The sequence below is a fragment of the Haliotis rubra genome, unplaced genomic scaffold (assembly GCF_003918875.1).
Source record: "Haliotis rubra isolate DU_JTF1 unplaced genomic scaffold, ASM391887v1 Scf32, whole genome shotgun sequence".
In the NCBI taxonomy this organism is placed as follows: Eukaryota; Metazoa; Mollusca; class Gastropoda; order Lepetellida; family Haliotidae; genus Haliotis; species Haliotis rubra.
The window spans coordinates 1,339,979-1,353,584 of record NW_025766991.1 but is presented as its reverse complement, the minus strand read 5'-3'; the positions used below and the strand labels follow the sequence as shown (position 1 = coordinate 1,353,584).

Sequence of the window (13,606 nt, the reverse complement as noted above, 5' to 3'; positions counted from 1 at the left end):
TCAACCGATGGTCCACTGCATCTTAACATACGGTTGCCTGTAGGGTCCTGTCACCAGTCTAAGACATTGTGACACAAGCCATTTGTCATTCTGTATTTTATTTAGGTAATCATTACCTGGTTATATGTGTCATCAAAACTTTGTTTCATGGACTGAATCCATATTAGTTGGTGAGTTAGTTTGAATGCCATCTTAAACTGCATTTCAGATTTGCTTCAATGCTAAAAATGTGAGCTTGATGGATAAAGTGAAACAGGTCTCATGTGAACCCCCCTATATAGCACAGGTATGACCATGACAAATCTTGAAACATATCCAGAGCAAACTGAGAACTGAACTCCTGATCAAAGGTTTCAGAAGATTTTAATCAGATTTTCTGGGATTGATGATTTGACTGAGCTTAGTCCCACTTCATATTTGCCTAAAAACGTATGTTTATAATCAACTAAGTGACATTGGTATTAACCCCACAACTGTATAACAGTCTTCAGTAAATATGGAACAGAGCTAGGGTTATTTTATTCAAATCCTTCTGAGTGCGATCTTTTCCTCCTTTCCCTCTATAATGAGCATAACCATTGGGAGTATTGCTCCAATTCATCATCCATGAACCATTTTATCATGCTTATGAATAACAAACAGATTACTTTTATTTCACATGATTTAACTACAGAGATGTGTGAACTTACAGAAAGAAACAGCAATATTATGGCTATTAACAAATTGGGGTACATGACGCCTGATCATTGCTCTACTGAGTTCTGCCTGAGTTTTTAAATATAGACACAGATGGCAATAGAGCAGAAAGCTTCTTGATAACAGGCATTTTCAAATTCACAGCCTAATTTTTTTAATCACATAAACAGGGCGACTATGGATTGCCTCATTACTGTTGCAATGGTATTGTAACAGTCGAAATCTCAACTGCAAGACCATTGTTTTACTGTCACACCTATGGCAATAACAGTATTATGATATGCAAGGTGAATCTCACCTGAGTAGCTTTGCAAAATGTAGTAAATGTCACTTTTAGAAAACTGATACAGAAATAAAACATGGTGGAATTGATGTTAGGAGAATTGTGTATCAAAATGTCAGTAGAAATGCAATGGTTCAATGCATTTGTGAAACGTGACACTCTATCAGGGGGTACCTTTACAAACTGTCACTAATGAAAGGATAGAGTGAACTGATAACAACTACTACTGTTACATTTACCTGTCACTCAGACAGGTATTATTGTTGATATAACTCATTAATTACCTGCTAATTAGAAGCATAAGGCTGACAGTTGCAGGTATGATGTTGTTCACAGAACATTTTGGTGAAGATTGTAAACTTCTTGATGGGCAATTTAGAAGTTGAGTTGATGAAGAATAATGACAATTATTATGGATATCCAACTTCTTTTATTCTGTGGAGGTGACATTTCGACATAGATTCTAATGTCGTTATCAAATGTCACTTGCTTGACAACGACATTAGAATCTATGTCGAGCCTGACCACTCGTTCCTGTCAGTCACGTCTTACAACAAGCATGGGTTACTGAAGATCCAAATGACCAGTAGGTATGATCAACATCACTATTACAATGAATAAAACCTGCTTGAATAACAGTGCCAGAAACAGTCACAATTCACTGTAACAAGTGTAATAGAAGAGTCCACTACACAATAGGTACATGCTGTCATTACTTTCATACTGAAATTAGTGCGATAAAGTCATTGTAATTATCATTCATGCCTACTGAGACAATTGTAGAATGAAAATGTTTCAACTACAGACATCTAAATAATTGCGGCATTACTGTCCTGCTAAAATATGAGTCCCCAACCAATTTTCAGAGTATTTCGTAAGTTATCTCATGTCCATACAAATGTCTATCCTTCACACAACAATCCACATTATCTACTGTGTGATTTAAATACAACTTCTTTTTTAAGAAGACAGCTGTGTAAAAATATTGATACATGTGAGTTTAGTTTTACGCCGCAGTCATCAATATTCCAGCTATATGGCGGTATTGATACTTGAAATGTTACACCAGTGACACATTTCTGATTTAAAACATACCATTGCCAAAAAAGGTATCAGAAATATGACATGTTGGAGAGTTATTTCTTATAAAACAACTTTCATAGATAAGTGGGAAATTGCAAGGTTTCACATTGGTTCATTTTCTGACACACCAAAATTGTCCTACAGGTATTTTTCAATGTCAGCTAAGATGCAGAACTGTGTCGTATCAAAGTTTGCAAAAATAATGAAACTGACCAACTGATATATTGCATTGTTAATTGTATCAACCGATGTGCATGGTAGCCAGGATAAAACATTTGATAATGTGAATGCTATTTACATGAAAAGTCCACAATACTTATAATAGAGTATATTCTTGTCATACACAGTAGGGCGGTGGGGTAGCCTAATGGTTAAAGCGTTGGCTCGTCACGCCGAAGACCCGGGTTCGAATCCCCACATGGGCACAATGTGTGAAGCCCATTTCTGGTGTCCCCCGCCGTGATGTTGCTGGAATATTGCTAAAAGCAGTGTAAAACCAACTCAGTCAGTCAGTCAGTCATACACAGTAAATAGAATTCAAGTCATCAATCATCTAGTGACCTAATTATCACCATTGTTTTAGTTTCAACAACATACACATTAAGTCTGTTAACTCTCGATCAATCTCTGACATGAAACTTAACTTGTGTTGGGCTTTAATTTGCCGAATTTTCTGAGCACTCAACATCTAATATGGTACAGGAGCTTTCGGAAATGGAATTGAATAAACCAGTAGAATATCCAAAGATGACAAGTTTGAGAATATCTGTCAATTGATATTTATTGATCAGACTCATTCAAACAAGACAACCTTCAACACTTTTAACACCCAAATCAACACTTTCCAAACAGCCTTACTAGGCCATAACAACTTAATTAATAGACTTACATTTCTGTGTTTCTCATTACCAAGCATCAGTTTCTTGTCCTTAAGTACCTACTGACAAAATTAAAATCACTACTTGTCTTCCCTTCCTTCTTTACTTGACTGTCTGGTCCAGACTCAATTATTTACAGACCGCCGTCATATAGCTGGAATATTGCTGAGTGTGGCATTAAACGAAAAACCAACCGAGCAACCAAAGCAATCTCTGCTTGACAGAAGACGCCTGTATGTAGACAGGGTTTCACCTTGCCCTACAAAACTATGGGTCCAGAGTATTACTAATTACAACGATTACGATTCCTGCAAAGTAATCGAGTAGTGTAGTGTACTTTGCTGTAAGATGTAACGATTATATTTATAACAGGAACTCTATACTGCTTGTCAAGGATTTAGATCAGTTAATATTACTCTGTGTCCCAAGGACCATCATTTATAATTTTCTGCATCAGTTCTTTATATTGGTGCATACTGGATGCACATTTCTGTGTCACACATAATCCAGTGTAGACCGAACAGCTACCGTATGCTTCATGCGAACCACATCTGTCAACAATTAACGTACACAAATGCTGTGAACAGTTTGTTTAGAAAGATTAAATTAAAAAAATCACAGCATTCTGGCCTACATGTTTATAAAACTTTAAATGAAAATCCCCGTTAATTAATTTTGTCCTGAAGGTAATGATGGAAAGAACAAAGTCTTACATTATTCACATATTTCTATGCTCCTCTTAAATAAAGATTTGTTTGGCTCCTAGTTTTTTCACAAAAAAGTGATTAATCCCATTTACAGAAACTCTTTCCTCCTAACCAACACATGATGACTTTTGTAATGATGAAAAAAAAATGGCATCCATGCCAAGTTGATCTCTTCCCCTATGTATAGCACTGCCAGCTGTACAGCAAAACAATGTGGAGACGTCACTGCTGTGATGAAAATATATGGGGGACGGAGGTAGGTTGAGAACTGTAGCATGTAATCAGTTTAGTCTCCGGAAAGAGTAGAAGCTAATCAAGTCTGTGAGTATCAGCAAAGATGGACGGAAGACGAGATCAATGGAAGAAACTCACGTTGATCTTGGGAGCCAGCCCTAGGCGGATGTCATTCACTTGGGAACATTCCAAGACTTGGCCCTCCTGCAAATATAACAAACAACATAAGAGTAAGAAGAACCAATTATGAAATGAGTCACGATCGATCGTCATAGTCAAACTGACTGATGTTTTACACCACACTTTTTTCAAAGTGAGTGACTGAGCTGGTTAAATGCAATTTTTAGGAACATTTTGGCAATATCCCAGCAGGGTACACCAGAAATTGGCTTCACCAATAGTAGCATGTGGAGTCACAATTTGACAGTTTAGGTGTCGTTTACATGGTAATATCTACAAAATTCATTTGCTTGATCAATATTGATTGATTGAGTGAGTTTACTTTTATGCTGCACTCAGCAATATTCCAGGTATATGGCGGTGGTCTGTAAATAATCGAATCTGGACCAGACAATCTAGTGATCAACAGCATGAGCATCGATCTATGCAATGGGGATACGATGACATGTGTGAACCAAGTCAGCGAGTCTGACCACCCGATCCCATTAGTCGCCTCTTACGACAAGCATGGGTTACTGAAGATCAATTCTAACCTGGATCTTCACGGGTCCACGTGATCAATAGACAATGGGAGCACAAATACAAACTAGTCATTATACTTTGAGTACTCACATTTGTTTTTCGGACTAGCAAGGGAGTGCCTTGTTGAAAGCCCTTAAATTCTCATATTTGATCAGATTTTGCTCACAAAAACTGTTCATCTTGCAAATTTGTATGCATGTAGATCTGCATGGACAGTTATGTACTTGAGTATACAGCAATTATAATATTAATTCTTTAAAGTTATATTATTGTGTATTTTTAACAGTTTGATTTGTGAAAACCTTGCATATAACACTTTGCTAGTTTCCAGCTTCGTTTATGAGAACATACACACAGTAACCTTTACATCTGCCTATAAAAATGTGCCTAGCAGAACAGAAAATACAATTCAAATGGTAAATCATCGTGTCTAGTGATAATGTATCTCAGATTTCACATTTTATGGACCAACTTTGTTATCATCTGTATGTTTTTCTGAAGTCTTTTCTTGTCGGTATGGCTATATACTTTTTATAACAGACAGCTTCTCATTCTACGATCATCCAATATGTGTCGCTTCAGCTTTGCGCAGCAAGAATAGCACTGAACACAAGTAAAATTTATCGAAAATGCTACTCGACTGGAGTGGGGTATAAGGCTTAGTCTCATAAACTACAACTGTAGGGATATCAACCGATACACCTCGGAAAGTGTAGAAATATTTACATACACCTCATTGTATATTGCCTTAACTTCAATCATATGCTGGACCTTTGGCTATTTCAGAAGGTGATTGAGTTTAGTTTTACACCACACTCAGCAATATCAGAGCAACTGCATTGTGACAACATTAAATGAGTGAGTTTAACGACTTGGCTACCCCACCGCCCAACAACATTAAGGTCAAATGGACTGTCAAGGACAATCTGTAAGTGGAAACCGATAACCACCAGATACCAAAACACCCAAGGGGCACAATACTGCAAAGCAAATTGTGGCAAATTAGACCACTAGGGTTTCCATTTTACACTCGATCTTTGAATTGCTCCACAGCGATTTGACAATCCATGATAAACATTTGCTGATGTCTTACTGTAACAAAGCAAGAGGGAAAATATTCCTCAATCTTTATGTCAAGTAAATAATGAATCTGAGCACTTTTAGCTGCACACTGACAAGGCTCTTCAAAACATAGCTGGCACTGTATGATTCATCAGATAGTGGTATTGATCAATCTAATCTATATGAAAGCATGCATCATGAAGTGCACTCGGGACTGTGCACTTACTTAATCAATACCATGCTCTCTTCAAAGGACAGCAAATTGAAATTATCTTATTTCCACAGGTTAGAAATATCAAATCTTATAACAATTTCTCTAACTTAATACACAGATTGCAGTGATATATACAAAGGGGGGTCATAAGGTTCTTTAGCTCACCTGATTATATTCTGGGTTCTGTTCTACAGTATTATATCAGCGCTACTAAGACATTGCTCCCATACTGGCTTACCTAACCTTATCATGTTCACGATAATCAGAATCATACAATCCATAATTGTTTGTGATTATGGAAAGGATTTTATTACTTGTATTTTCATCAGATCATTCATGGGACAGGGCCCTGAATAATTGCTGGATCAAAAGACTTAATCAGTTTGAAATTATTTTGAATAATCATTGCAAAGTAAATCACATTACAACATCTGAAAAAAATCTTTACAAATTTCCTCCTATGTCAAATTTTAAGCCTTCATTCATATGTTTAAGTTTAAAGTTTAATTTTGACTACAACACAAACATCAAAGCAGGTTTTCAGTGAATTTCATTGCTTTTTCAAGATAGTTTTTAACGTTCAAAGAAGTCAAATATAGAACTCCTCAAAGCTAGTTAATGGACAAGATGCTGACAACATCAAAGGCGATAGGACTTTGTCATCAGATTAAATACATGTTTGCATGGTCCCAGTTGGCTCAACAGACAGACAAACATTGATTCATTGATGTAACTGGAACCAAAATAGCTTTTTATACACAATATATGTGCCTGTTTGCTCACCCTGCCTTCACTCTTCCAGTAGATGAAGAAGCCATTGGTATCCACCTTGACTGTTGCATTGGGATCAAGGGTAGAACACTCCTGAAACACGAACAAACCAACTTGAGGACACAATAACTTAATAGATTTTCATAGAACTTTTAAAAAACATGAGATCAGAAACACTCTATTTTTTTTCTTGCCTTTCTATCATTACAGAAAACATTACCAACTTTAAAAAAATATACTTCACTGACTCTTTATGCGAAACCCAGGTTCGCAGATATGATGCTGACAAACACAGAAACATTATTAAGGCGAACAGGATTCTGGTGTGCCCAAGGGAGACAATTCTGCATAGCAAATTGTGGCATCTTGACTGGGGTTCCCATGCCTCTGTCACCCTCTGACACCCACCCACACAGACACATACACACTCCTTCCACTAAAAGACAAGCATGAGGTACATGCACTATGACTGTTATGGACATAACAATTTAATGGCCTTGAACTTCCTTGATCTTTTAACTAACCTGTGGGACTACTGAATTTCTCTTAACTTGCTTGGACCATTTTCAAATATTTTTTAAATGATACCATTTCTGTTCAACCATTCTAAACAATGAAATTCAAGTGAAGTTATATGTGGTATTAAGCATCATGATACCTCATCCCAGCAGTCGAATGTCTCTCCATTCTGCAGGGCCTCAGGTACAGGGATGCACCAGCTGAACTCAAACGGCTTGGCCATCAGTCTGACAGCACGGGCCCCAGCAGCTTCTCCCTAGCACCCTGTAAACAATACATATTATAAGTCACAGTTGTAATATATATTGCCCTAACTCAATGCATTGTTCGGAATTAAGATTAGTCAGAGCTTCCTAAAGGACCTCATTTGATATTAACTAACTTGAAACCAGTATTGTATTCATGCAAAGCAATCATGAAGAGACATAATAATGGTCATGATGATATCATCCATATAGACAGTGATGATGATGACTTGCATCATGTATCTTGTCTGCCTGCTTCCTCCTCAGGTTTAGAAACACATTACACAGAGCTTTGTCTGCTCATCCATGATTGCAATGAATGCTAAGAATCAGTAAAAACATACACAATGCCCTAACTCTAGTTAGGAGATTAATCCCTCAATAATGGTGGGAAATAAATATTTATCTAACAAGGTGTTTGTCGTAATAAGCTAGTTATCAACACTGATTGTTATGTCAATTATTCACAATGTCAAGATCATAGGTCAAAGGTATCAACAATGTTCGGCAATGTTGCTGTTACTGTAGGCTTAACAGAAATAGCCACACCTATTGAGGTGTGGTTGACCACTATTGTTATATCTGTATAGCTGTGAAGCGATACAAGGTTAGAGTAGTAAAGAGATGCTGAACCAAGTATGCCACACAATTAAACCATTTGTCATGCACTGCTTCATCCTAAACAGGTTTATTTTGGAAGCCATTTATACAGCCTGTGATATCAGCACTTTGGCTTGCACATTAAATATTTTCTATGAATTTTTCTCTCTTTGTAATTAACTTAGTGTATCTTGGAATATGACCATCACCACTTCGTTTTGTAATGTTTCTAAGGATGGATAGATAATATAAGTTGTTGACAGGTCCATCATCAGACATCATCACAATACATACTTCATACACATTCATTCTTCACTTGCCTGGTGGAATCCCCAGGTTAACAGTTTAATGTCACAGAAGACCTTGAGGATCCCCTTAATACTGAACACTGATACCTACTGGGGCTTCAAACGATCCACTATGTGATAAATATGACATATCACGAATGTTGGAAATATTGCAGAACGAATACAATAACAAGTCAGCAGTTGATGTATTAGTCATTATATCACTGAAACAATAACACATTAAATTCTATGGCATGTTTTGTTCATGTTGACAGTGTTAATTCATTTTTACAATGACCAGTGATCACATTGCCATCAAAATGAAGAGTACTGACTATTATTCTTCCTGGCTTGGATATATCAAGCTTTGTGTATCTCACTTTGATAAATATCAAAGTCTGATGCTAAATTTTAGAGAAAACCCCAGGAGGACAGACATGACCTTCGAAGACATCATAAACTGATAGAACTGCCTTCAGTGACAAGATTGTTGACCAGCGTATTGTGTATATCGTTTATCATGTGTACATTGTGATAATTATTTGATGATTATTTATTATCCCTTGAACAATACCCAGTCAATTATGTGAGCAATTAGAGCAGCTTGATACATTAATCATGGTGATTGCTAACTGCTCGTGTACACGATCAGGCCAAAATAATCAAGGATGACCGGACTCCAGGTCTTGCTGTCTGTGTGGATAGGTGTAGGTTGCATGTGGATAGGTGTAGGTTGCATGTGGATAGGTGTAGGTTGCATGTGGGTTAGGTGTAGGTTGGGTGTAGGTTGGGTGTAGGTTAGGTGTAGGTTGGGTGTAGGTTAGGTGTAGGCTGGGTGTTGGGTGTAGGTTAGGTGTAGTTTGGGTATAGGTTGGGTAGAGGCTGCAGTAATCTTCGTAAATGTTTTCCTGTGATGTCATCTGACTTGATACAAAATGGATCCAAAACAACTGACATTTTGAAAAACATTTCAGGCCTCCTGCTCTTCAAGTGCTTTGACAAGTTTCTTTCATGAATTTGCCAAATCTAAAAATCAGTATTGTCCGCAAGTGACATGTTCGTTAAATAATAAACAGTTGTCACCAATGAAGTTCTTTCAGCCACACCTCATGAAAGTCAGGCATTTCTCAGTCTTTTTCAGCACAAACTTCAGAACTACAATAACCTACCTTATCACAAACACACTTATACCAAACTGACAGATATAACAGATACAACTGTTTCCTTTTGGACCATGCATATGTTATATTTATAGTTGAAAAGTATGAGACAAACTTTGGTTGTAAATTGGTTAAAATTAGAGGTCCCTTGGAGTTTGTTATAACCATATTTGACTGTACCAGAAATTATTCAATATTGTCACAAGACCATGAAACTAATGCTCCATGTCAACAAATTTACAAATGATGCTGAGTTTGTTTCTGCAGAAGATATTTACACATCTCTGAGGTATCAGCTATGTTGAATGGGATGCATTTAATAATGCCTTCAATGAGTTTGACGTTGTCTCCCAAATACCAAGCCATTAACATGACCACATTACAGAAAAAATAACAGGTAAACTAATCCTGACGAGGTTCGCAAAATGATCATTTTGTTACAGTATCTGATTACCAAACGCGACCATCTCTTTCCGGACTAATGTTTGCAATCGGTTTGACTGATTTCATATCAAACATCATTGAATATATTTGCAATAATTTCAGAAAAAGAATGCGCTGACTGATCAGCATACAGCATCAACTCATTATTTACGACGACCATGATTAAACTAATGCCATAAATGTCTTGAAATGAACAAAGTGTTTAATCAGGCACTAGATACATACATCATAAATGCCATATTTTGACCTATTGAAAGTAACATTTTTTGGTATGACATGTCTGCAACATGTATTCACAATGCAAGCAACCTGAACAGTATCTGTTTTCTACGAAGATTATACTATCCTGAAGTAGCAATCAGCTACACTGAAGCGCTATGTGTGTGCCTATTGTTATGTGTAACCAATAACCTAAAAGCTGCAACTAATATAAAACGATCCTGGAACATATTATTCCTTGTAAATAAATATATTTGCGCACGGCTGATTGCAATATCCAATATATATACATGTAACTACAAATATACATAAATGTAGACCCCTTTTATCCCTCATATTATCCGAAAATGCTTTGACATGTTTTGCGATGTTTCCGCTCCAATTATTTTCATTGGTTGGAGGTGTTAGTCAAAACGGGGGAAAACACAACCAGTGAGCATGTCACAGTCAAACAGCAATTTAATACTCCAGCTACCATGATATATATGGTAACAATGTAACACCTTTCCTGGACATGTAACTATTAGAAAATGGAAATGCCACATTATGCCTTGGATTTGAAAAGAATTTAAGACTATAACTGCTACGATTCACTCACATATTTGCTGAATCAAACCATATCCTTTCATGAATTCAATTTGTTGTTCAAGGTCACTAGAATCTTATATTCATGCATTTTTTAAAGGAATGTTCTCACTTGATTGGTGTTATTTATCAAATTGAAATATACAAAATAAAATATATCCAAGCCACTACCAGGCAGGACAGTAGTAAACACTGTTATATATTTAATTTGACATTAATGTGGTCACTGGTCATTGCTGTGATAAGTTAACACTGTATAATTGATCAAAACATATAAAAGAATGTATTTCGGTATTGTTTCACTGAATACAAAGAATAACACATCAACTGCTGGTTTTTTATTGTATTCATTGCCAAATATCCGTATTCGTATCATATATTTGCAGGGTTTTACATGACGCGTGATTCCTGCGTATTTGACGCAACAATTTTGTAAACGACTCTCAAAATATTATCATACAAGTCAAGCTTGACGCAAGTTTTATGGGTTGCCATCACAATTCAGTTCAATAAAATCGATTTGATAAGCAAAAAAGATATTGTTCGATGATAGTTTGACTTTCACAGAGCTGTCAGATTGTTCCAGAGTACTCAGAGGAGACAGTAATCCTGGCTGTTTGAATTGAACAATGCTGTAGTTTCATTTGGTGGTGTGACATACAGTTACATACTGGGAATGATTAACAAAGATTTCATGACTCCCAAATATTGAAAATGACTCCCAAAAATAAATATTGTGAGTCACCATGACTCCCATTTTTAAAAGTGTGTAAAACCCTGTATTTGTCTCATAGTGGATTCATTACTGCCCTTTTTAAGACTGAGCATATTTTGTGATATTGCAGCATTTACATGCAGGACACATGGAAAACCTTGTTCTTTTCTCTAGTAGGTCCTATTAATAACTTTCGGCAGGTATAAAAGTTAATTCTACAGTAAAGATGATAATAATTAGGGATCTTTTGGATCCTCCCAATAATGTCATTATATATACCGACAACTCATGCTTACATTGTCGTGACTTGGCACACTAATAATATCTCTTCAAAGTCGGTTATTGATTAACTGACACTCACTGACATCATGTCCAGTTGGAGAGATTGAACTACATTGAGATGTGGTTATATCATGACATGCAACAGGAAGAACAAATCTAAAATGCTCCCAAAATTAAGGCATCAGAAAGAAGTTACTTTGTATTCAAAAGCCTACCTAAATGAATCTGAAATTTTAAAAAACCACTAATGAAATTTATTTGAAGGTAAAGACATGCAAAGCCATGCTTTGAAGTTGTGATAGATTCAAAATTGATCAATGCATTTTCTAATAGCATAAATGAATTTCAACTTAAGCAAGATGTCCCTTTGAAATACTTGTTCAAATCTAAAGAGTGAGTGAGTGAGTTTGGTTACTTTTACACCGCTTGTAGCAATATTCCAGCAATATCACAGCGGAGGACACCAGAAATGGGCTTCACACATTGTACCCATGTGGGCAAATCGAACCAGGGCCTTTGGCGTGACGAGCAAACGCTTTAACCACTAGGCTACCCCACAGCCCCTCATTTTAAGGCCTCAAATCAAAAGAACCAAGAGCTCTGTAAATCAATGGCAAGTACTATCAAGCACTTACATAACTGTCCAATCATTATGTGGTCAACTATTGACAACCTCCAAAACCATTATCCACATTACACCTTTATAATAAGGATCCATAATATTATCAATATATCAGTGTTAGAGCTACCATGAATTCACTGAATGAGGTGAGGCAAACATTATAAATATCATGTATATTGGGTAATGAATAAAACAAGTCAGCAGTGGAGGTATTATTTATTCTGTGAAACAATAACAAAATAATTTTTTGGGCATGTTTTGACCTAGTTTACAGTGTTGATTTATCAGTAAACAGTGACCTGATACAGTCAAATTAAATAAACCAATGTAAGAGCGCAGACTATTATTCTGCCTGCCTTGGATATATTCCATTTTGCATACCATGCTTTCAACCTATATTCAAGTCAAAACATTGCTTTTCAGAATATACATGTATTTTCAATACTAGTGAGTGTGAATATAGAATTGAATTTATGAAGGGATATGGTTTGATTCAACGAATATGTGAGTGAATCATATCAGCACAAATCGGTATCATGAGGTTCATTCTCCCATGATATGTTCAATTTCTTAAAGCTTGTTATTTTGGGCAAATCAAATAGCGGTGATTTTGTTCTATTTATGAACTTTGACTCAAGTATTGATGTTTCAGATTGCTTCCAAAGCCAAAATGTAGAGCTATGCAATATATCAATGCTATGTATAGCTTTATGGCTTTCGTGCTTCATAAAACATTGCAATGCCCATTACACTCCCAGAACACTTTCCTAATAGATAATATTACAATGAAATCTTTCTGAAGTTCTGCTGTAGTAAGAAAAGTACAAGTTGTCACTTCTTTATACATTGCATGTAATCTATAAACATAGATATGACAAGAAGAAATTTGCCTCATTTGATGACATGCACTATACAAATATTTCTATAAAGAATTAATGCTTCATGTAAATTCTTAAAGTTTTAATGAATATAGATGCCTTGAACAATATATAGAAAACAATTAATATATATAATGAACAAAATATAATGCCTCCTGCCTAATGGCTTTGAAAAATTTAGTCAGAACAAATCTAATTATTTTATAGTAGCCTCATCAATACAAAAATTCCTGAGTGTTGTTTTAGACAAAGTCAACAGTATTCCAGCTATTTAAAAGCATGCTTGGCCATAGGTTGACATCACTAACTGGGTATAGAAGCTTCATTCAATTATCTGGCCACACACTGTAAATACTGAAACCTCATTTTATCAACTGTTCAAGCATAGAGTACTGGGGACCTTAGGCCATCAAACAGTCC

The 13,606-nt window shown here is 36.1% G+C and overlaps 1 protein-coding gene across 1 annotated transcript in view; it reads right to left on the bottom strand.

Annotated features, from left to right (window-relative positions):
- LOC124283735 (1-phosphatidylinositol 4,5-bisphosphate phosphodiesterase beta-4-like) overlaps positions 1-13,606 on the bottom strand; it is a 100,618-nt gene that overhangs the window by 61,564 nt on the left and 25,448 nt on the right. Inside the window, 3 exon segments of the mRNA XM_046719759.1 lie at positions 4,020-4,085; positions 6,643-6,723; positions 7,289-7,413. Coding sequence (XP_046575715.1) covers positions 4,020-4,085; positions 6,643-6,723; positions 7,289-7,372 — 231 coding nt within the window. The 5' untranslated portion in view covers positions 7,373-7,413.